The sequence below is a fragment of the Anguilla rostrata genome, chromosome 15, assembly GCF_018555375.3.
Source record: "Anguilla rostrata isolate EN2019 chromosome 15, ASM1855537v3, whole genome shotgun sequence".
Taxonomy (NCBI): Eukaryota; Metazoa; Chordata; class Actinopteri; order Anguilliformes; family Anguillidae; genus Anguilla; species Anguilla rostrata.
Genome location: NC_057947.1, coordinates 32,134,445 through 32,160,144, shown reverse-complemented (window position 1 = coordinate 32,160,144; position 25,700 = coordinate 32,134,445). Strand labels below are relative to the sequence as shown.

General features: G+C 47.8%; 1 protein-coding gene across 4 annotated transcripts in view; it reads right to left on the bottom strand.

Annotated features, from left to right (window-relative positions):
* Window positions 1–25,700, bottom strand: part of LOC135240921 (interleukin-1 receptor accessory protein-like 1) — a 532,714-nt gene that overhangs the window by 286,488 nt on the left and 220,526 nt on the right. For all 4 annotated transcript variants that reach the window (XM_064310972.1, XM_064310971.1, XM_064310974.1 and 1 more), the window contains one exon: window positions 3,593–3,694. In XM_064310972.1, coding sequence (XP_064167042.1) covers window positions 3,593–3,674 — 82 coding nt within the window. In that variant the 5' untranslated portion in view covers window positions 3,675–3,694. The remainder of the gene's footprint in view (window positions 1–3,592; window positions 3,695–25,700) is intronic.

Below are 25,700 nucleotides of genomic sequence, written 5' to 3'. Positions count from 1 at the left end.
TGTCTGGTGCTGCTGTGTTTTGAACACTAAAGTTTTCGTTCAAGTGCTCACTGTGAGCGGAGCTGAACAGCGCGTAGTTTAAGTGTGTGTAGCGTAGCTTGGGTGCTGAAGCGGTCGTGTTTGCTCTTCGGATGGGTTTTGAGCCTGCATACATGTGCTTGTTCAAGTGTGTGTAAATGGCTGTAACTGGGCCTAGCAGAAACTCCCCAGGGCGCTGAACTGTTTGCACACAGGTCTGAACAGCCCAGTATTTTTGACTGAACCAGGTCAAGGCTTTTTATAACAGGTCCCTGATTTCTCTTCCTTGCTCAGAGCCCGCTGCCACAGGAGGAGCGGCAGATCACCAACACCCCACCCCCTCCTTTATCCAGCAAAAAGGTAGAAAAATAAAAGGAGGGGAAAACGGGCACGTGAAAGTCCGCCTTTTTTCTGCTTGCCCTCAGCATTTTTAATGTGTGCAGTGCTATCGACTCTATGTGCGGTGCTGTCTGCGTTTTTAAACACTAAAAGTTTTCACCCGTTCACATCTCACTGTGAACGCGCCCCAGTAACAGCGCCGTAGTCAGCGTGTTAGCGTGAACGCTTCCGGGTGCTGAAGAGGTCGTGTTCTGACGGCTTCTTCGCGATGGCGATTTCTCCCATCGCCTGTTTCCTCAGGCTTAGAAAATCCCCCGCGTGACAAGCAGGCCGAGAAGCGGCTGACGCTTCCGACAGAAAAAGATGAGGGGGGTGGGGGGCGGGCGGGGGAAGATTCACGATTTTTAATGCGATCCTGACCTTTCTGTCTAAAATAACTCTGCGAGTAAACACCTTAAAAGGCCACCCTTTGACCCAAGACCAATCTCCCTGACAACCAGAAATCCACAGATATATATATATATATATATATATATATATACGCACGGCGTTTGAAAGGGAGCGTTTAACGTTTGTCCCGGGGTGACTGAACCAGGAGAGTCACGGTCCATCGTACATGAGCTTTTAAACGCCTTTTTGATTTGTTGATTTAAATATTACCCAAAGTCGAGCGGGGGGCAGCGCAGCGCTCCCCCTGCGCAGTGAAGAAGGGTGGCTGGTCCAAAGAGCCTGGGACGCACACACACACACACACACACACACACACGCACACGCACACGCACACGCACACGCACACGCACACGCACACGCACACGCACACACACACACACACGCACACACACACACACACACACACCGTGACCTTCAGCCCTCGCTCTCCGAGGCGTAAAGCGCCTGTGAATATGGACGGTGAAATATGGACGTCGGTGACGAGGGCCTTCGCTTCGAGCGCGGCCAGTTCTGTGGATTCAGCACGTCGGTGTGTTAACTGAGCGTTCATCATCCATAAAAACACACCACGTCCAACAAGTTCCCTTCACTCCACCTCCAATTCAGTCTCTCTCTCTCTCCCTCCCCCCCTCTCTCTCTCCCTCCCCCTCCTCTCCTCCTCTCCTCCTCCTCCCTCACATGTGCACACACACGCACACACACCCCATTCCCCTTGAGCCACCACCAATACACTCTCTAGCCCCCTACCTTCAATATACTCCTTTTCTGCAAATTGCAATATGTTGCTTGGTGCCGCCCCCTAATATGTTCCCCCTTGTGTTACGTCCAACGAGTTCCCCCGGTGAAACCTCCCGTCCAACGCGGTCCAACCCACCCTGCTGTTTGTGATTAGCAGCTATAATGGTCCAGTTTGGAGAGCACCATCTGGCCCACTGCACGACATCATGTCCGCCGCCTACGTCCTGTCGGCTAATAGACTTGCTAAACAAGCCAACCGACTGACTGACCGCAGGACAGCCAGATTGCCCTTAAAGGGTAACGGCTGGACCCCAGATTTGGACATTCTGAACCAAGCACCCCGCGTTCCCTGCCGAGCACAGTCGCCTTTGCAAGTAGTCCAGCACTTCCTGTAAGCCAGATCTTACATTGCATTACATCACAGGCACTTAGCAGACGCTCTCATCCGGAGCGACTAACACAACTTGTTACACACAGCATTTACATTGCTTCAGTTTATACAGCTGGATATATATGCAGGCTCTCTGAAGCAATGCAGGTTATGTACCTTGCGCAAGGGTACAGCGGCAGTGTCCTAGCCAGGAATTGAACCTGCAACCTTTTGGTTACAAGACCAGCTCCTTACCCATTATGCTACACTGCCGCCCGTCTACGAGGGGAGGACTTCAGCAGCAGATTGCTGCTCACTGTTCAGGTGTACGCACTGAGCGCGTGCGACCCAGGTTTAGGGACGGCCCATTTACTCACCTGCACCAACTGAAAAATGTGTGATGTGTGTGTGTGTGTGTGTGTGTGTGTGTGTGGGGGGGGGGAATGTTTGAGGGAGTATGCATGTACAGAAAGCTGCTCAAACTCAGCAGCTTTCTGACTCTGCTCTTATCATAAGACGCAAGTGCAAGGAAGTTTCCCCCCCCACTATAAGAGGGGCTTGTGATTGCAGGACAGGCTGTTTCCGGAAGCATCAGCTCCTTCATGAGATGCTTTTAAATTTCCCCAGGTGTCACGTGACCAAGTGCTGCCGACAATGGGCAGGGATGCGTGTAGTTCACGTGCATCATTTTGATTGTAGTTTATGGATACTTCTTGTTTTTAAAAAAACAAAAGAATTTTTTTTTGCATTTTTGGACACATCCCTGATCACAGGGGCAACTCAAGGACGGTGGCCGGCCAGCGCGTGGGGGGTTGCGGGGGGGGGGGGGGCGCATCGTGAGAACCCTCTCAAACAGCCGCAGGCTCAGCTTTGCTCTGCTGGAGAATCAATAACGGCTTTCATCATCACGCTGCAGAGACGAAGCGCTTCACCTGGACTCGCCTCCGCCTCCGCCTCCACCTCCGCCTCCGCCCGCACACTTACCCCCTCAGACAGAGTCGGGGGCCGGGGCGGAGGGACACGCCGTCCGTCAGCGCCGCCGTTTCCACGACACCCCCCCCCCCCCCCCCCCCCCCACCGATGGCACCCGCCAATCAACGGCACGTAAACGCACAGCGAGCCGTTAGGAGGGAACGCCGAATTCGTCCGTTTCCGATACCGGCAAAACCGTGATGACGCCGTCCCCGCCCCGCCCCTTTTTCCGTTTGGGGTTTGAAAAAATTGGCGAGACTGGATTTCGCCCCGGCGACGCGCGCTGGTGCCGGCCTCCTGGCTCGGCTTCCGTCGCCGTCTCCACCCGGGCCAGACGCGTCCCGCTCCCTGATGATCGGGGACTTTGCCTTCCTCGAAAACCTCGCACCGCGAATCTCGACATCCCCCGAACACGTCCCGCTCGCTCGCTCGCTCCCTCGCTCCCTCCCTCTACACCCTCCGTAGCTCTCAGCTGTCCCTCTGTTTCCGAGCCACTGCTTTTACGCTTCAGAATAAAACCAAAAAAAAAAAACAAAAAAAGAAAAAAACGGGAGGGTAGGGGGAGCGAGCTGTCATATCACACAGGGTTCCTCACACAGCAGAGCCCCCCCACCCCCCCCCCACAGTGAAACGTTTGAACCGGTCCATCCGGCCCGTTTGAACCCGGTGAAGGCGGGAGAGTAAAAGGGACGCATGCGGGCTTACCTGAACCTCGCTTGGACACGACCTTCAAGCTCTGGGCGATGGTGGAGTAGAGCAGGATCAGGAGAGGAATGGGAGCTTTCATTTTCCACCCGTCCTACAGTCCTGGGGGAGGGGAGAGAAGGGAAGGTTAGCACCCTTGAAGTGGGGGGATGGCATCGGGGAAATAAAGAGGTTTGGACAGAGCTGAGCCTGACTAGGTCAAGTTACTGTGTCAGATGTGGGTCAAGAAGAATCATTTCAGTTACTTTAAACCTTAGAAGACACCGGTAAAATTCCCGCAGAAGATTTTTCTAAATTGTTATTATTTTTTAAAGGAGAGCAGGACAGTCCATCCTCCATCCACATTTTTTTCTTTTTGTTTTATTCATGCAGGTGGAGAGCAGAGAGGTCAACAGCCAGAGAAGGGACCCCCCAGCTGAGACAGTGCCGCGGTGGGGATTGAACAGCAGCCCGTGTTGGGGGAATCATACGTGGCTGTTTTACCACCATGTAAAGAAGCACATATCTGACCCAGGTGCAGGCAGTACAACAGAATCTCTAACAGGCCGGGCTGTGGATTGCCGGCTGTAGAGCCCTGGCATTGCAGGGTAGACAAGGGCCAGTTTAAAAAAAAATCTGGAATCTTGAAGCTGTACCAATCATACCACAATAATATAGAATATTACTACTATATCCAGGCAACCCCTGCTGAATGTTCATTGCAAAAAAAAAAAAATAAACAAAAAATGTCAGTTTTGTCAGTTTTTTAATGTATTTTTTCACCCAGGTGAAAGTGCTCCACCAGCCCTGTGCAGTGTCATCTCAAATAACTTCAATAAAGCTGTCTGAACCCCCCCCCCCCCGGCCCCCCATAACTAAAGCCCAGCTGATCCAGAGAATCCAGTCTTCCAGAAATGATTATTATTTATTTATTTTTGTTTAAATCAGGTGAGCGTTGATTGATACTGACTATGACTAATGGGTGAAATGAAACCAATTAGGAAAATGCGCTGTTACACCGATTCAGTTCAAAATGCATTATCCTGAGTGACACCTACTGTATTACAGAAGACCAAACCTGTAAAAAATCCAATTAACAGATTTACATAAATAACCGTAATATATCAGAGGTGAGCAAATATATTACAAAATTTATTATTCAATAATTGCGGAAGAAACGTCCAAATTTTGACGTGTGCGTATTTTGATAATTTAGATTTCCGCTTCCTGCAATCATTCGTTGATTTCTTGTTTAAATTACGTTTTGCCACTCTTGCTTACACGTTTGGACTGAAGTTATAACGTAAGCACCTCAGACCCAGGAGGCAGGGCCTGACAGGCGTGGCCGAGTGCAGCCACTGTTTTGAGCACCGATTGTAGTTCCAGATCAGACAAAAACCACAGATCCGTTAGACTAACCAGATACATTACATTACAGGCGTTCGGCAGACGTTCTTATCCAGAGCGACTTACACAACTCTTACATAGCATTTACACTGCATCCATTTACACAGCTGGATATATACAGGAGCAATGCAGGTTAGGTACCTTTGCTCAAGGGTACAACAGCAGTGTCCTACTGGGGAATCGAACCTGCGACCTTTAGGTTACAAAACCAACTCCTTACCCATTATACTACCCTGCCAGCCCCCACAGGAGCAGAGATACTCAGCTCCTGCCTTCTCCCCTCTGTCCTCTCCGCTTTCTTAACTGGCCGAGGCCACTTTTGGTAACAAATGATTACAGTACAGGACATTTATCACCCCATGATGCGTTCGATCAAGGGTCATCACCACGGTAACGCACTTGATTACGCCACTTTCCACCACTTCCGTGAATTTTCAGACAACGCGTTAAATTGGAACTGTTTTGGGTTCAACGGCAGCGAGACTTTCAACGTTGAGAACGGGAATACGGGGTGGGATATATCGAATCGGTGGCCGACACGAATCACATCTTTGAAAGTTTGCGGCAACTTCGTCCGAACTTTCCGGGAACATACCAAATAAATAAAAAATAAATAACGTTTTTTCCATATTTCCATATTTAGTAGAGTGTGCAGTAAGCCCAGGAAGCTCTTCTGAAAAGAGTTAAACAATGACCCAAAATCTCCTTTACACTCAGAGAAACAAAGAAACTCAGAGAACAAGATTCAAGACATTCCATTCCAAAAATACATGAAGTACTGGTACATTTCTATTAATTCTATGAAAATGAGCAGAGATGATTGGAGCAGACTACCTAGAGAGGGTTTTTTCCACTGCTATGCCATTACAGATGGATACGTTTCCAAAGGCTGAGAATCAATGCATTAGAGATTACCCTTCATCTCCTTGTTCCATTTGTGAATGAGAAATGAGATACGGTTTCAATTCTTTCATCTTTACCGAAATTGACCTGCTGTCATGACCCCTCCAATGGCACCAAATTAAACAATTAATGCAGCCCGTTTTCTCTCACTCATTTCCACATTGTAGAATACGGCAGCGATGTTCGGGGAACAGGATCAACGGTTTTCAGTGCATCGCACCTGGGGATAAATATCAAATTGAAGTCGTGCATAAAGACCTGTCCAGGAATTGTTTTTTAAATGCACGCAAAATAATAGATACATGGTCTTCTTAGTGGGAACTCATTTCTTCATCTTTTCTGAAGAAGTATCTTAAGCTCCGCCCCCCCCCCCCCCAAAAAAACATCTGATGAGGTCATAATAAAGTCTACTCCAAGCTTCATACGGTATAAGGCCCGGGTTCAGGGGGCAGGGATTCATTCATTTACAATGTTTCACTTATTTTATATCAATGATGGCTGTTTGTTTTTTGTTTTTTTTTTTGTGTGTTTTTTTAATCCTTCCTTTTGCAGAGATAGAGATGAGCTGCGTATGATCACGTGTGGGAGAGACTCGCGTTCTTCGGCGCGAAGCTCGTCGCGCGATAAGCATGTTTACATCGTGTCCCCGCGCCAGCGACAGAAGCTCTTTATGCTCCTCCAGACATTTTTTCGAGGAACGCTCGGCGACTGCCAAAGCACACTTGGCACCGTGCGGTCTGGGATTGTGGGTTCCTGTGTTCGACAGTCGGGCCTTTAAGAACATGTTGGCGATAAGCTCATCAATTTGTTCAAAAATTTGTGCGGCTGGCTTCGGTTCCATTGATAGGCCCCCCATTACCGTGCACCCACACACACATACACATACACACACACACGACTGAACCGACCGAACGTGCAGCCTGTTGCAAACGTTGGGCATGTTTACCGCGCAGACAGCGTGTCAGGGATCGAGTAAAACGTGTTCCCCGGTGTCACGCTGGGTACATCATCATCTCTAATGGCCTGTGATTCAGTGTGTACCGTGTCTCCCCGCATGTGCATCTGCATATGCTGCTCATATTTCACACGGCTTTCATTTGATATCAGTCACACGTGTGCACTGTACCTCTCATCAGCGTCAAGATTGTGAGAACTCCCCTTGAGAAACCCTCACTGCCCTGCACTCCCCTCCCTCCCTCCCTCCCTCCCTCATCTCCCCCAAACCCTCGCCCCAACCCCCCAAATTATGGTTCTACATTTCTCTCTCCAGTTCTCCGGGAACTCAGGGAGAAATCTTATCATTTTAATTAGCCTTCCCCTCTTGTGAGGTACAAACATTTACACAAAAGGCAGTCTTGATGAGCCAGCCTCAGCCCCAAACTCACCAGCCACAAATGAGGATTATTAAATGTCTGTTCACACTGGATCACCAACCCTCTAATAACTACTGATAATTTACAGTGAAGTGCAGTGTGTAAGATTAAAGACCTTTTGGCATTTCTATGAAAATTATCACTACTTCACTGAGCAATTATTTTTTTCACCTTTTCCTAAACTTACGGGAGCAAGAAATTATTTTCAGATACTTTCTTCAGAATTCAGAGCTTTCTGAAGAATTAAACTTTGAAAGGTGTTTGGTTCCATATACCACGAAAGCACAAAGCCCCTTTCACACATGACCTTTATGAAGATGATTAATAAATCCTTGGCCATTCAACCAAATATGGTTTAATCCCCCCACCCCCTTTACATATGTGTAAGCTTGCAGGTCGAAATACAAATTGTATTTCTCTTATACAAAGATCCTACTCACTTCAGTAAATGGCATATATATTATTAACTATTGAAATATTACAGGTGCGGTATGTGAGTTTTTTTTTAGAACGTTTTTGCTCACATTTGGTTCAATAAATTATAAGCTCAACAAAATATATTTTTAAAATACGTCTCTCTGACTGCCCCAGGCTCTGAAATCAGCCACTCTTAATTTTTTTACCATGCCTGAATCTTAACAACCAATCAGGTTGCAAGGAGGCCAATCAGGACAGCTCTATGCCTGTCAATCATGTGAAGCATTCACAGTGCTGACAGAGCAGAGCTACTGCATAGCCAGTGCTATAGCTAGCTAGTTGCCTAGAAAAACAAAATAAGAATGGCAGAGAAAAAGCTCCCAAAACTACTAGTTCCACCTTAGACTACAACGGCATATTGATAAAAAAAAAGAAAGACTGTTGAACAAAATATTTTGACCAAAAATTAATTGAATCTAGCGAGAAATTGAAGACGAGCGGAAATTGGCTTGGCTTTTCAGTGAGATCTCAGGGACTCGAAGGGCTTAAAAAGAGATGCTGAGCTTGTACTATTTCTGCTGGACAGGTAATTTTCTCGTTTGTTCTATTTCTGTCGGCATTTGTTAACTGTGTAGCTGACATAGCTAAAAAAACGTTAGCTAGTTATAGCTGATGTATTTAGTCCACTTTTATATTCATGCTGTACATTAGATGTTGTGTTGTAGCTTATCTGTAGCTAGCTAGCTATGTTTATAGCTACCTATGCTGTTCAAGCGGTGAAAAGTTGCACGCTCCAGTTCCAGATATTGTATACATGTTTATTTAACCAACGTTTCGCCTGTGACTATGTCTGGGTCGCATACAAACAAAAATTCTGGTGTCTGCATATATATCGGCTGGCGTTACACCCAGAGCGGTAAATAAAAAAAACCATAGCTATGTTAATTGTTTATGTTCATTATGACAGCATTATGGGTTTTATTTTCTATCTGTGAAAGAGACAGGATGTGCTTCACTCTCCCTACATTACGTTTCAAAGCTCTTCTCCTATCTGTGCAGATGACGCACGCGCATGCATGTGTTCAGAGGGAAAGTTAAGGGGAGTGGGTGGAACGTTTTTTTTTCTCTCTCCTACATCTAGCCCTCCCTCGCTCGTTTGTTTCTCCAAACTTACATGCTGCACCTTTAAATTGGAATTTCAAAATGGCCAAGTCAAAAATTTGCATTGAGGTCAGAAGCAGTGTACATTTACAAATATCCACGTTCATTCAACACACATATATCAAAAAGGAGCTTGATTTCAACTAGCAAAACTCTATTCTATTGTTTCCAGGGAAACTGGCCATGCAGGTAATTATAAGAATGTTCTCCAGGCTTGTGTGCTTGTTCTCAGAGACACACTGCTTGTAAGGTGAGCTCTGCCATGATGTGAAATGTAATATATTGTATAGATTTCCATCATTAAAAGCAAGACACGGTTTGCCAACCACGTTCCTTTTCCTCAAAGAATATTAATTTCATTTATTAGCTATTTTTACTGGATGGATACTTCCAAGACCAGAACTAGCATAGAAGTCTTATGTGTTAAAAAGCGTATTACACAACATGATATTGCGTTCTTAAACGCACTTGTAATCGACATATTCTAGTGTATATAAGGGCATAATTTTAAGCAACACCCAAACATTTACAACAAATACACACGTTCTTAAAGGAAGTCCTGTGACACAACATTACATAATCTGGGCAATCGGCAAATTCATGTGCATCTTGCCAGTAGATTCGGGGGGAAGAGTTTGGCTGGATCTGCAGTAAAACGGAGATGTGGATTGCGGCAAAGGCTGAGATAACCTTTCATTACGCTGAAAAGTGGTCTCACGCATGGATTTTATACCTGAATAGATATACTTTTACTGCGCTTCTGGAATGCCGTTCTCTGATGGAGAAAGAACATCAGCGAAAATGGGTGTTTTGTTTTACTGCATTGGGGCAGGAGGCCCAACATGCTGGGAAGTGACTGAAAATGTGATTATTTGAGCAACTATAACTGACACTAGGATGGAAAAGGTGCTTCTCTGAGTAACTATAACTGACATTAGGATGGTGCAATCTCACCACATCTTTTTTAAAGGTTACAGCATTCACTACCCCCCCCCCCCCCCCAAAGCGTGCATATACTAGATTTAAAAATCTTTACACTAATCAGAGAGACAGATTCATCTCTTGATCTCTACCCTGCACCCTTGCCTTCTCACTCTTGCCTCCTCTCTCCCTCCTCTCTCTCTCACTCCCTCTCCCTCTCCACCTTCTCACTTTCTCTCTCTCTACCTCCTCCCTCACTCCCTTTAAACCACCCCTCTCTCTCCCCCTGCATCTCTCTACATTTCTTCCCTCTCTCTCCCTCTCTCTCTTCCCTTCCCCTTTCTCCCTCTCAACCTCCTCCCTCCCTCTCTCTCTCCTTTTCCACCTTCTCCCTCTCTACCTCCTCCCTCACTACCTCAAAACTTCCGCTCTCTCCCGACATCTCTCTCCCCAATTTCTATCTCTCCTCTACATCTCTTTCCTCTTTCCCCCTCTCTCCCTCTCTTCCTCCTCCCTCCCGCTGTCTCTCTCTTCCTTTCCACCTTCTCCCTCTCCCCTCTCTCTCTCCCCATAATAATCATAAACATGTTCTTAATGTTCTGTTCTTATCTAATATCACACATGTAGCCAGATATGATTACCATTTACCATTAGAGCTTTAGAATAATACATATGAACATAAAGTTATGTTTGGAATACTAAATGCAGCACTAGTCACAGTTTAGCCTGGTTAACAGCACTGAAACATCTTTTAAACTTCTGTTTTTCATCATTCTAGGTCTTTGCCTTTCCAATCCAATGCACTTTCTGTCATTTTAATTGTCACAGTTATCTGGGGACATACCTCCTGTGCAACATACAGTAAGTCTCCAGAATTAATTCAACCCGAAGACCATTCGGCTTTGGAGAGCGTTGATATTTCTATACAACTGCGCCCCTAGTGGCAAGTTTAAATACAGCCGGATGCAGATGTGGAGCAGTCAGTTTGACATATGCTTTAACATGCAGGGGGTGAAATTTCTCACACAAAGAACACTAACCTAACAGGGGCATTTCACACAACTATCAAATATAGGATCCAGAAAGACAGAATTCATATGGGTGACTGCAAGGCACTATGAACCTGGGTAATGACTGGAAGGACAGTATAACTGTGGGCTGGATGTAGCTTACAGGCAGTAAAGCTCAGATTTATTGCAACGGGAGCCGTGTAACTGAGACTGTTATTCTCTGAACTGGATGGCCCATTACCATTCAGATTTTCACCCAGTGGAAAAATACTCCACTGTCAACTATTACCGCCTTCTCCCTGAGCAAGTCTACATGCAAACACCCCGCTCCACAGGCTCCTGGGGGGCCGGTTTGGATTTAAAGGGTTTTCCCACAGGGACATACGTCACAGACTCCAGAGTTCTCAGGATTACAGTATTGATCTACTCGACAGCCACCGTATAAGAGAGGACATACCGTAACATACACATGAGGTCCTGAGTTCAGCTGTTACCCCAATGTGCTGTACTCCACTGAGCTGTGCTACACTGTGCTGTATCCCACTGTGCTGTATCCCACTGTTCTGTACTCCACTGTGCTGTGCTGTACTCCACTGTGCTGTATCCCACTGTTCTGTACCCCACTGTGCTGTATACGCTACCACTGTTCTTGTACCCTACCATGTGCTGTGCTGTAGGCTGTACCCACTGTGCTATACCCGCCACTGTGCGGCTGTACTCCACTGTGCTGTATCCCACTGTGCTGTACTCCACTGTGCTATACCACACTGTGCTGTACTCCACTGTGCTATACCACACTGTGCTGTACTCCACTGTGCTATACCACACTGTGCTGTACTCCACTGTGCTGTACTGAACTGTGCTGTATCCCTCTGTGCTGTCACACTGTGTGCTGTACCCTACTGTGCTGTACCCCTTTGTGCTGTACCACACTGTGCTGTATCCCCGTTGTGCTGTACTCTCAGAGAGAGAGAGAGAGAAGAGCGAGGAGAGAAAGAGAGAGAGAAAGGAGAGAGACATTCAATCTAAGCCTGTGCTCAATGGCTGAGCTCACGAATGAACCAGCATTGTTCATCATTCCCACTGCCATTCTCTCAGCACAGATGTCTGTTACATGCGCACGCACACGCAGGTCCACGTGTCTGCACAAATACGCGCACACACACACACACACACACAAACACAGACACACACACACACGCACAAACACAGACACACACACACACACAGATACACACACACACACACACAATGCTGACTTTGGTTTCATCTGCCCTGCATTTCCCATTGTACACGTCAGCATACATACAGCCAGCATTTTAGTATACAGCATTCTTGATTTTTAGGTCACCATTAATACATATTAATAAAGTCAAATCACAAAGGTCACAGTTTTCAGGATGAGCATTTTCAACATAAGCGCATATTTATAGCCTTGTGTGGAGGCTTCTCAATCCACTGCAGTCAATGCAACGTGTAATAAACCGGAATGGCTGGTTTTGTGCGGCTGGTACTGGCCTGGTGATGCCTGTGAGCCCCTGCCTGTCCAGTGTGCTGACTATACAACACCCACCACCACTGCAAACACATATCTGCCTTACTCATAACACAAGGTATAGGGCACACTGGCAGACAAATGCTTTGCATTTAATATAAAATTATTTTTCAAAATATGTATTACATAAGAATTTCTAGTAGCTGTGTTGTTGTACTGTACGTATGAATACATTACAGGCATTTAGCAGACGCTCTTATCCAGAGCGACTTACACAACTTTTTTACATAGCATTTTACATTGTATCCATTTATACAGCTGGATATATACTGAAGCAATTCAGGTTAAGTACCTTGCTCAAGGGTACAACGGCAGTGTCCTACCCGGGAATCAAACCTGCGACCTTTCGGTTACAAGCCCAGTTCCTTACCCACTGTGCTACACTCCGTCCTACACTTTATAACATTAATTTTTTTTAAACACATGCAACCATGCTATGTAGCGAATAATAAAGCTATCATAATGCCATTTTATGTCAACAAGTAAGAGAAGATATTTGACTATTACTTCCGAATATTGACGCATCAGCGATGCTTCCTGTGCGTTCATTGGCTGCCGTGCCATGGTGAGCACGCACACGCACACGCACACGCACACGCACACGCACACGCACACGCACACGCACACGCACACGCACACGCACACGCACACGCACACGCACACGCACACACACACACACACACACACGTAGTGCAGCGAAGAACTCTGCTAAGATCGTCTGAACTGCGGAAGATCTCGGGAAAACGAGCTTTATACAGTCGACTCCATCCGGAATAGAATGACTTCTATGATAAATCAGCATGAATTACATTTTATCTGAAAATGATTCCGTAGTTAGCGGGCTAATGAGTACTGCTTCTTTTCACGCATTGTCATCAAAAGGGCCTTTTCCTAATAGTTTAAACGGACTTCACATCCCAAAGTCAGATTTATAGTTTATACGGACTTCACATCCCCTAGTCAGATTTATAGTTTAAACAGACTTCACATCCCCAAGTTAGATTTATAGTTTATACGGACTTCACATCCCCTAGTCAGATTTATAGTTTAAATGGACTTCACATCCCCAAGTCAGCTTTATAATTCAAACGGACTTCACATACCCAAGTCAGATTTATAGTTTAAATGGACTTCACATCCACTAGTCAGATTTATAGTTTCACTTGACTTCACGTCCCCAAGTCAGAACAATCCAGCATCACTGGGTGCCGCCTGGCTCAAATGTTTAGGCGAGATTGGCTCCATTTGTTATTTTATTTCTTTTTCCTTTTTTATTAAATTTTTAACAAGGACAGATTTGTTTTCAAGAAACAGACTTAGGAAAAAAAAGCCACAATTGGGGTGCAGTTTTAACGATGTCACAGTTATTCAATATTTGATATCCCCAAGCCCCAAAAGACCAATGGTGGCCATTTCGGTCTATGGCAGAAGAACAATAAACAATGTGTATTGAACAGATTACAATGCAGTTACCATTTATAATTGTGCATATCCTGCTGTTTTACACTCCACGCAACGCTTGGCGTTATTCAATGGATCAAATGTACTCTGTGTAAAGAAGCAAACAGAGATTTAACAGTAATCTGTTAATTAAACAATGATAAAACACACTGCGTGCCACATTACTATTAATATCTTATTTTCCTAGCCTTAGTGTGACTATGCCCGTGATTAATCTGACCAGTTGTCAGTCTTCAGTGAGGCACAAGGTGGGTGGGCGGGACTAACAGGCTGGGGGATGTGCACTGCCTGACGGTATCCTGCGCTCTCCCACAATGCATCACTCCGGCGACTATGGCGGCGGGCCCGGGAGGGCTTCGGCTGCCCGCCGTTTTTTCAGGCGTGTTCCTGGGTGCATTTCACGGGGACAATAGGACCATACGTCTGCCCCGGAGAGATAAAACCAGGAAGAGTGACAAGCAGAGAGAGATCAGGGGAGAGAGATCAGCGGAGAGCTGCCCATGCCCCCCACCGCATCCACCGCCCCCTTACCCCTCCCCACTCCTCTCTCTGCCACGGGCCCCCAGCAGGGCCCAGGACACACACACATACTGTATACACACACATGCACATACTGTATACACACACACGCACATACTGTATACACATGCGCACATACACACACACATACTGTATATACACACACGCACATACTGTATACACACACGCACATACATACTGTACACACACACACACATACTGTATACACACACAGGCACATACTGTATACACACACACACACACACAGTATACACACACGCATACTGTATACACACACACGCACCTACATAAACACACACATATACACACGCACACATGCACACAAACGCATGCACATACATACATACACACACACACACGCACACATACTGTATACACACGCGCACATACGCACACACACACACACACACACACACATGCACAAACACACACACACACACACGTGCCTCCGCACACACACAGAAGCCCACACAAATGCATAGCCTCTACCCATGGAAACAACAGGTTCATAGCGTACGTGGAAAATACTGCTACCACCAGTCCCGTGGTGGTGCTCAGACACCCCCCCATGTTGACGGATACAAATCATGAGCATCACAGCGGAGACACAGCTCACTCCAAATTATTCGCTCATACAGACATAAAGGTCAGATTTCCAGTTCTCAACCGCAGCTCTGAGCACAAAAGGCAACATTTCACTCAGATGGACTGGCAGCAATCATGAGCAACTGACGTGCGCACATAGCATAACCAACAATGTGCACACACACGCGCATGAACACTGGCTGAGTGTCGTTTTTTGTATTGCAGTTATTATTATTATTATTATTGTTACTATTATTATTATTATTATTGTTACTATTATTATCATTATTATTATGATTATTATTTTTATCATTATCATTATTATTATGATTATTATTATGATGATGATATTATTATTATTGTTATTATTATTAGCACTCTAGAAGGCACATATCATGGTAAATCACTTGCTAATCCTCAGCAATCTACTGTACGGTGGCCCTGGATCAGTGTCTAATCCCCGTTAGCTAAGTCCGCGGGATCCGTTACGTCCCCTCGTCGCAGAGGTCGCCCCGAAAGCCCGCTAATCCCGCCGCGGGGACGGGCGTCCTCTCGTGCGGTGAGTTCATTTCGCGGTCGCGCCCATCCGTACCCGCAGCTGGCGCTGAAATCCCTGCCGGGGAGCGCGTTTTTTGACCCGCGGCCGGGGTGGGCCGGGCGGGCGGCGGTGGCGGTGGGCGTGGCGCGGACGCGGACGCGGACGCGGACACAGACGCACGCGCGTCTCTCCCGCCGATCCGATTCGTGGGGCACTGCCTTCCCTTCCTGGCGGAATGCGCGACGCCCTGGCCGCCCCCTCCCCCCCTTTTTAAACCGGCCCAATTACGCTCCTCTCTTCCGCCTCTTTGCGCCCCGTGCATGGCGGCAGCGGGCGGCGGTTAAAAATCAATCCCCCGCCTGAGCGGGCAAGGTCGCGACTCACCGGCGGGGGGGAATTCAGGCTCCAGGCCAGCCACTTTGGGGAGGGCTCTCAAGGACACACACTTGAACTGGGATTGAGACTTCCAGGCCGGGGTCTGGGGGCTGGGGGTCGGGGGGGGAGGGTAAGAGAGGTTTGGCCCTACCTGTCCAATGAACTGTCACTAGACAATATCTACAGGAGAAAAGGCTGCTACTGCCAAGTAAATAAAGGATATTTAAGACAGAGCTACCTGCTGCAGCACCAAACACTCACCTCACTGCAGCACCAAACACTCAGCCCGCTGCAGCACCACTCACCCCACTGCAGCACTACATACTCAACCCACTGAGCACCAAACACTCACCCCACTGCAGCACTACATACTCAACCCACTGAGCACCAAACACTCACCCCACTGCAGCACTACATACTCAACCCACTGAGCACCAAACACTCACCCCACTGCAGCACCAAACACTCAGCCCGCTGCAGCACCACACACTCACCCCACTACAGCACCACTCAACCCACTGCAGTACCAAAAACTAACCCCACTGAGCACCAAACACTCACCCCACTGCAGCACCAAACACTCAGCCCGCTGCAGCACCACTCAACCCACTGAAGCACCACACACTCACCCCACTACAGCACCACTCAGAGCCCACTGTCCAAGAACTCATAGCACAACTCAGAAAGCTGCTACCAATAAATAATATAGCAGACCCTGCTGCAGCACCAAACTCACTCACTGAGCACCAAACACTCAGCCCGCTGCAGCACCACCATCACCCATGCTGACTACATACTCAACCCCTGAGCACCAACACTCACCCCCTGCAGCACTACATACTCAACCCACTGAGCACCAAACACTCACCCCACTGCAGCACACATACTCAACCCACTGAGCACCAACTCAACCCTGCTGCAGCACGAAACACTCACCCCGCTGCAGCACCACTCAACCCCGAATCACCAAACTCACCCCACCAGCACCACTCAACCACTGCAGTACCAAACACTAACCCCACTCAACACGCTGCAGCACCACTCAACCCACCTAAGCACCACACTCAACCCGCTGCAGTACCAACCCTGACCCCACTCAACACGCTGCAGCACCACTCAACCCCGCTGCAGCACCACTCAACCCCGCCGCAGCACCACTCAACCCACTGCAGTACCAAACACTAACCCCACTCAACACGCTGCAGCACCACTCAACCCCGCCGCAGCAGCAGCATCCGCTCCGTCAGCAGGGCCGGGCCGCGCGGCTGCGGCGCCATCAGTCAGCCGGCGAGCAGCGGCCTCCGCAGCCCGCCAGTACACAACAAATGAATATTGATGGCAGTGAAAGGGATGCTGTTATGATACGGTCTGAGGGCTGAAGATTACACTGTCTGAAGCCATGATGAAGCCGCTCCTTTATTGCTTGTTTCTTTAATGAATGAATGCAAAGCGTTTAAATTTAGTGGCACTGCAGCTGGACAGTGCCACCCAAGAGGCAGTCGAAAGGCACAAAGCCTTCCAGAACAAGGAGGTGCTGGGAGTTGGGGGTGGCGGGGGTTGGGGTTGGGGTTGGGGTTGGGGGGGGGATAAGGGGGGGTTTGCTTCACTTCCTGTGTGGGTGAATGATTCCCATGGCGACCGGCCTGTCTTTATTAAATAGTAAATAAACCTGAAGGTTCTCCCGCTAACATGCGCGGCCAGTCCACTAAACGCATTCAAATTCACACGAGACGCAGCGTCCACTGAACTGCTGCCGCACGGTTTCATCTGTCCAATCACCGCCTTTACAGTGGCTCCTTGGGGTGCAGTGGGGGGGGGCGGGAGGTAAGGGAGGGGGGGTTGCTGCTGGCAGTTCCACCAGTAGCCTCTGTGCTTACTCACTGTAACAGGGGAAAGAAAATCCACCCAAACAAAAAAAGCTCCATTCTTCAGCCAAAAAATACACCGAATACAAAGCAAGACAAATGTCCCTCTCTCTCAGTGTGGCAGAAACGCTTAGCAGCGCAGGGGGAGAAAAAAAAAAAGAGAAATTTGCTGCCACTTAATTGCTGAAGAAAGCAAACTGTGCAGACGCAGTCAAACAGGGTTAAGTTCCAATAACACAGCCTGCTGAGCTGTCTGCAAAGTCAAACAGGCTCAAGTTCCAGTAACACAGCCTGCTGAGCTGTCTGCACAGTCAAACAGGCTCAAGTTCCAGTAACACAGCCTGCTGAGTTCACAGCACAGTCAAGCAGGGTTAAATTTCAGTAACGCAGCCTGCTGAGTTCTCTACACAGTCAAGCAGGGTTCAGTTGCAATAACACAGCCTGCTGAGTTCACAGCACAGTCAAACAGGCTCAAGTTCCAGTAACACAGCCTGCTGTGTTCTCTGCACAGTCAAACAGAGTTCAGTTGCAATAACACAGCCTGCTGTGCTCTCCGCTTTAGGGCGGTAGGTCAGATACAGTGAGGTAGCACCTGCTGGCGCCTCCTGAACACCTGACCACCCTGAAGCTGATTATTATGTATACCACAGACACCAGGACAGCGGAGAATAAACACTGCCATTGATCTGGAATCCCTAAAGGAGGATGTGTGCACGTGTGTGTTTGTGTGTGTGGGTGTGTGTGTGTGTGTGTTTACACTGCAGCAGCACAGCAATTATTCATATCTATTGTGAGGAGGGAAGATTAATATCTGACGAAGAGGATGACTCCTCATGCAGGGGCTCATAGGCCAGGAATTCGGACAGTGAGTTTATCCCATACAGTGCAGCACTGGGAACGGGAACCGTGGGGCATTTAGAGAGAAGATCTGTTCCCCTGGCTTCCCCAACTACAGGGGCTTCCCCCTACAGCCAGGCCCACTGCTAATCTCAAATAGGCAGGTCCCCCCTACTACTCACACACAGCCAGGTCCCCACTACTCACACACAGCCAGGTCCCCACTACTCACACACAGCCAGGTCCCCACTACTCACACACAGCCAGGTCCCCACTACTCACACACAGTCAGGTCCCCACTACTCACACACAGTCTCCCTCTACTCACACACAACCAGGTCTCTACTACTCACACACAGTCTCCCTCTACTCACACACAACCAGGTCCCCACTACTCACACACAGCCAGGTCCCCACTACTCACACACAGTCAGTGCCCCGCTACTCACACACAACCAGGTCCCCACTACTCACACACAGTCAGGTCTCTACTACTCACACACAGTCAGGTCCCCACTACTCACACACAGTCAGGTCCCCACTACTCACACACAGTCAGGTCTCTACTACTCACACACAGTCTCCCTCTACTCACACACAGTCAGGTCTCTACTACTCACACACAGTCAGGTCTCTACTACTCACACACAGTCAGGTCCCCACTACTCACACACAGTCAGGTCTCTACTACTCACACACAGTCAGGTCCCCACTACTCACACACAGTCTCCCTCTACTCACACACAACCAGGTCCCCACTACTCACACACAGCCAGGTCCCCACTATTCACACACAGTCAGTGCCCCGCTACTCACACACAACCATGTCCCCACTACTCACACACAGCCAGGCTCCCACTACTCACACACAGCCAGGCCCCATGTATAAACAGGCCTTATTGCCTCTCAGGGCACAACTGAGAACTGGATGTTCTGCTCCACACAGTCTTACAGGCACACACCTCATCTTCAGGGATGCCTAAAAGTATATTAAAATATTTTTATCATATTTATATTTTTGTAAAATAAAATTCCTCCCATAAACTTTACAGAATAAACCTAAATCTAAATGTTAGAGGCACTGGGTTTCTTAGCAGCTTACTTACTTAGTACAGAAACTATTACAAGCATGAACTATACAAGCCACGTTCCATGTAAAATACGTGAACATACATGCACTGGAAACAGTGCCTGTCGTCTTCATCCGCGCAATCGTCTGTTCAGCCACTCTCCAGGAGCACCAGTAAGTTTCCTCAGGACTGCCGTCTATTACACACTGCATGCAGCCTGACATCTGTGTCTTTACTGGGGGAAATTAGGGTACCGTGAATATGACAGCAGCGGTCACTGGGGATTGGTCGTAATGAGCCCCCGGACACCGAGGGCCATGACTGAACAACAAGCCCGCAACTGCTACGCCCAGGACCGCGGATGCAATTAAGCCCTACTAGTGTCAAACATCTCCACACTTAGACAGCACCTGGACGAGCGACCTGAGGGAGCACTCTGCAGTCTCTCTCTCTCTCTCGCTCTCTCCTTCGCTCTGTCATTTTCCTCAGGAGCAACTGTAAATGCACATGATGGAATCGCTCCTTCGCGCTAACGTGGGGCCTGTCACAGCCGAGAGTCCGGTAAATCTCAAGGTTTTCTCCTTTTCCCTCTCCTTCTATCTCCATTGTAATTTGTTGGCACCTCAAACTCATGAATGACTCATCGGCACAGCTGAAGAGAAGAGATTCAAATGTGACCCCCCCCCCCCTCCCCTCCCCTCTCAATTTTACAGTTATGGCATGTTGATTCACACACACACACACACACACACTTCACAATTCATAAAAATGCCAGTGTCTGTGTCTGGATCTTAATTTCAGCAACCTGACAGTCCACCAATAGCTTGAAACCCGCGCTCACTGCTGTAGCCCTGCTATTGAAGAGGCCTTCGGGGCCTTTGTTTGTTTTCTTTCCCTGTGTTTCATCTGACCACCATTTCATCTCCCAGAATTCCTCTGGGAAGCTCCTATATGCATTTCCCCCATCCCATCCCTCCCCCCGCCCCCCTCCCTCATCCTCTGAGGATGGGATGTACACTGACAGTAAGAAAATCATTTTATTAAGGTCTGGGGGAAGGGGGGGGGGTGTGTGTGCACAGTTTACATGAGCCAGTTATAACAGGGTCTGTAAAATCCTACGCAGACCAAAAGCCAAGCCCGGAAATTCACTGGGAAGAGCGGCATTCCCAACCGGAATTTCCTAATCTTTTCGGAGAGCAGGGAAGCGCTCCCTGGCTCAGATATCGGCTGAAGCAGAACATAAGCAGCTGATTAAAAATGGGCTCGTATTAGCCGCAGCGGTGGGGGGGGAGCCGGTCCACTCGTGTGGTATAACTGTCTGATCGGGGGGGGGGGGGGGGAGATACACGCACAGAAGAAAAGACCCAAATTCCAGCACTAAAAAAATTATTATGAGGGGAGCACAACCTTCAGTCCATCAACCGCTCACCAGGTTCCCCCCGGACCCGAATGAAATGTTGCCCCTCGTTCAGCTTCTCAACGAGTTCAAGTCAGAGAGAGTTGTGGCTCCCCTTCCCCCCCCCCCCCCCACCCACCCAATAAAAGCTCAGTTTCTGCAGCCTATACTCATTTCTGACACTGTAATAAACGCACAGAAGGTATAAGACTGGCATAAAGGTGACCAAACGGACAGAGCTGGCTGTATGTGATCGGGGAACCAGGGCAAAAAGAATAGCGCAAACTTTTCTTCTGATATTTGCATTTTTAAATTATTATATTATTTTCGTTTGGTTTACAGAGCACGACCAGCATCAAATATCTTATATTAATAAGAAATATTCTCCTAAGACAACATGAAATTGTCTTTTTGTGTGTGTGCACGCGTGCCTGTGTGCGTATATGTACAGGGTTACGGGATGCACAGTCCCTAAGAATATACACACATTTGAACTCTCGGTACATAATACAGAAATACAGAAAATATTTTCCCGTAATATTTTTGTAATTGTTAAGTTTCCGTTGTAAAAACACATTTTAACTCTCTGTACATAATACAGAAATTAAAAATATTATTTTCCCGTAATATTTCTGTAATTGTTAAGTTTCCGTTGTAAAAACACATTTGAACTCTCTGTACATAATACAGAAATTAAAAATATTATTTTCCCGTAATATTTCTGTAATTGTTACGTTTCTGTCGCCGGGCAGACGCGCAAAAAACCACTTCTCGACCGCCATCGCGTGAATGGCGAAAGCAGGAATTCTCCACATCGCGGTTCGATTTCTGGCCGGCCGGGACGAGCGCTTATCTCCCGCTCGTCCCGTCCGCCTCTCGCGCGAGAACGACGGAGCGCCCACCCCCAACCCCACCCGCCTCCTCGCGGCTCTTTTCGGAGGGCAAACTGACAGCCCTTCTCTCTCTCTCTCCCTCTCTCTCTCCCTCTCCCCCTTCCCTCTCTCTCCCTCTCATCTCTCTCTCCTCCCCCCTCTCTCTCACCCCTCTCTGCCTCTCCGTCTGATCTCTGCCGTCCTCTCTCTCTCTCTCTCTCTTCTTCTCTCTCTCTCTCCTCCTCCTCTCTCTCTCTCCTCTCTCTCTCTCTCTCTCTCCCTCCTCTCCTCTCTCTCTCTCTCTCTCTCCTCTCTCCTCTCTCCCTCTCTCCCTCTCTCTCTCTCTCTCTCTCTCCCTCCTCTCCCTCCTCCCTCTCTCCCTCTCTCTCTCTCTCTCCCCCTCTCCCTCTCTCCCTCTCGGCCGCCCCGTGTCCGGCACGTGACCGTTTTTTTTTTTTTCCCAAAAAAAAAAGAAAAAGAAAGAGAAGTGTGTCGCGGGCTCATTGCCATTCCTTAGGTGGCGCTTCGGTATCGCCGTGGCGGCGGTGGTTCCCCGGGAAACCGTGCATGCGCCGCGCTCGCCTGATATTTTCTAATGGAGTGCGTGCATGTGATAGATGCTCCTGACATCAAAATGGCATGAAATAGCACGGCTAGTCCTCTGGTCGTGTGACTACAGAAACGCAGGCGGACTTGTGACTACTTAAACTGTCCCTCTCTTCAAATAACACTTTGCTATCGGTTAGCAGAGGCTCTTACCTGGAGCAGTGTACTGTGGCGAAGAACATCAGTGTTGCTCTCAGGAATACATAAATGTGATATCACCAAGAAAGCAGAGAGGCCCATTAATAATCAATATGTGTAATGTTAACCTAGCAAAATAGAAATTGTATTGCAACTAAAGGAGGTACCGCTAGACAGAGGACCACTTTACACAGCTCCAGCGATGACATTTTCCAAAGGGAAATTCAGAGAAAGTTTAGAAAGTTGAGTGTGAAGAGGTCGGCCTACGGTCTGTGTCAGAGGATGGGCTGGGTCGCCATTGTTCTGACTGTGATGGGAAGCTCACTCCACCAATGGGGGGGCCAGAACTGACAGGATATGACCTGGCAGAGCAGGCACGCCAGATGCCCAACGACAGCAGAACGAAGATGTCTCTGTAGGTGAAGTAGGGTTTTAACAATCTTTTTAGCTGCCTGATGGGATAGCACCAAGGCTTTGAACTTCATGTGAGCTTAAATAGGTGTGTGGGGAGGGGGGGAGTGACATGGCTGGGGAGGTCATAGCTAAAATTAGCAGCAGTATTCTGGAGTAGCTACAGAGGTCTGACAACAGAGGCAGGGAGGGAGTTGCAGTAGTCAGGCGGGAGATGATCACCTGGTCTAAGATCTGGGTTGAGTACGTGGTGCTGATGGGACAGAGTCTTCAGAATTCAAAAAACAATTCAGATATTCAGCCTGAAAGAACTGGTTTCAATTTCTTCATAAAACAGTTAAATGCAATGAGGAGGACAACCTCCCACTTAAATATTATAAAGTATAAATTAATCCTGTCAAATGTAAGTTTTGAGTTAGTTGTTTTCCCCTGCATAAGGGCAAAATTATGAGAATCATATTTTTTAACATACAGTCCTGTTGGCACATTGTAACATTTCCATTCGAATACAGGCCACAAGTAAATAAACCTGTTAAAGGTAGTGCAGGCTTTATGCATTGAGTATGTGAGTGTGTGTGCATGTGTGTATACACTCGTGAGTGAGTGAGTGTGTGTATGAGTGCATGTGTCTGTGTCTGTGTGCATATGTGTGCGTGTGAGTGTGCATCTGATGTGTGTGTGTGTGTGTGTGTATGGATCTTTTTCCTTTAATGAGTCTATAGCGATAGTCAATATACAGGCCCCTCTGTGCAATTCCTCTGTGATTAACTTATGCACCAGTGGCAATAATTTTGCTGACGGAGAAACTCTTAGCCTCATCTTTAAGAAGGAGAAAAAAAAAAAAAAGTTTCAGTGCAGATCCGTTTGAACCAAGTTGCTGGAGTTCTTTTGATCTGCACACCTCTGATTTCTGAACTACAGGCAAAAATAACAGCATGATCCCCTTGTGCTGAAAATATCCACTCTGCCTCAGTGTGTAATCCCCAGGTCTCCAGTGCAACACGGCCTTGGCTGATTCTTGGGGGTGTACGTGTGTGTGCGTGGGGGGGAGGGGTATTGGAGGGTATAAGTACAAAGTTGTTTCTGCATCCCTGAGCTCTGGTTCGAAACCCTACAAGCCTCACTCACTTCAGGAAATGCCTCCAGCAACCATCAGAGCCTTCTGCAGTAATCACACAAAGAGCAACGAGACTGGCTCCTCCAGACTCTCCCCCCCACCCCTTAAAAAAACAAAAGTCACAGCCTATCGCTCAGAAACAGCAAACCCCCAGCCTCCTCCCCAGAGGTCAGTGCAGTGCCCCCCTGTCGGAGAGAGGGACATTCCGCACATGAGCAGCAGACCCTCCCAAACTAAACTCTTCGACTTAATTGACTGTGCAGTCCTGGTGCAGATCTGCCCTGGCAGAGGCAGCGTGATGGGGCCTCATAAATTTAAAAACATCCCTCCTCTGCGGAGCAATGGCTCCTGATGGCCAAAGCTTCCAGCACTTTGTGTGTGTGTGTGTGTGTGTGTGTGTGTGTGTGTGCGTTTGCGTGTGTGTTTGCGTGGCACGTGTGTGTGTGTGTGTTTGCGTATGTGTTTGCATGGCACGTGTGTGTGTGTGTGTGTGTGTTTGTGTTTGCATGGCACGTGTGTGTGTGTGTGTGTGTGTTTGTGTGTGTGTGAGCGTGTGCATGAGTGTGTGTGTGCGCGTGTGTTTGTGTGTGTGTGTGTGTGTGTGTGTGTGTGTGTGTGTGGTGCAGTTGTGTGTGATTTGCGTGGCACGTGTGTGTGTGTGTGTTTGCGATGTGTTTGCATGAGTGTGTGTGTGTTGTGTGTGTTTGTGTGTTGCATGGCACGTGTGTGTGTGTGTGTGTGTGTTGTGTGTGTGTGTGAGCGTGTGACATGAAAGTGTGTTGTGCAGCTGTGTTTATGTGTGTGTGTTGTGTGTGTGTGTTGTGTTGTGTGCGTAATGTGTGTGTTGCGTGGCACGTGTGTGTGTGTGTGTTTGCGTATGTGTTTGCGTGGCACGTGTGTGTGTGTGTGTGTGTGTGTGTGTTTGTGTGTGTGTGAGCGTGTGCATGAGTGTGTGTGTGCGCGTGTGTTTGTGTGCGTGCGTTTGTGTGTGTGGGCATGTGTGCGTGTGTTTGTGTGTGTGCGTGTGTTTGTGTGTGCATTTGTGTGTGTGCGGGCATGTGTATGTGTGTTTGCATGTGTGCGTGGCGCGTGTGTGTGTGAGTGTGTGTGTGCATGTGTTTGTGTATGTGTTTTTGTGTGTCTGTGTGTGTGTAAGCGTGTGCATACGTGTGTGTGTGTGTGTGTGTGCTTGTGTGTTTGTGTGTGCATGTGCGTGTGACAGATTGATATTAAATAAAAATATTCCTAGCAGCAATGATGACCTCTTAATATTAAACTGAAGCATCTTGTTGTAGGCTTGGGTTTCTAACAGACATGAATACCATGGAAACCAATCTGTTGTTCAACCTCAATGATATTGTTTCAAAAGATTATGAAATCACCCAAATAGGCTATGAACAACTGTCGGCATCATCATAAAAACAAAAGAAAAAACAGTGCTATTAATCAAACATGTAAATAAATGTATGAACTAAATAGGTTATCGTCAGGCATCGCCCTGCATTGTTACCACATATCAATGGAAAAGTGAGAAACCTGGCCTTACGACGGTGAATACACCAAGTTGTGCT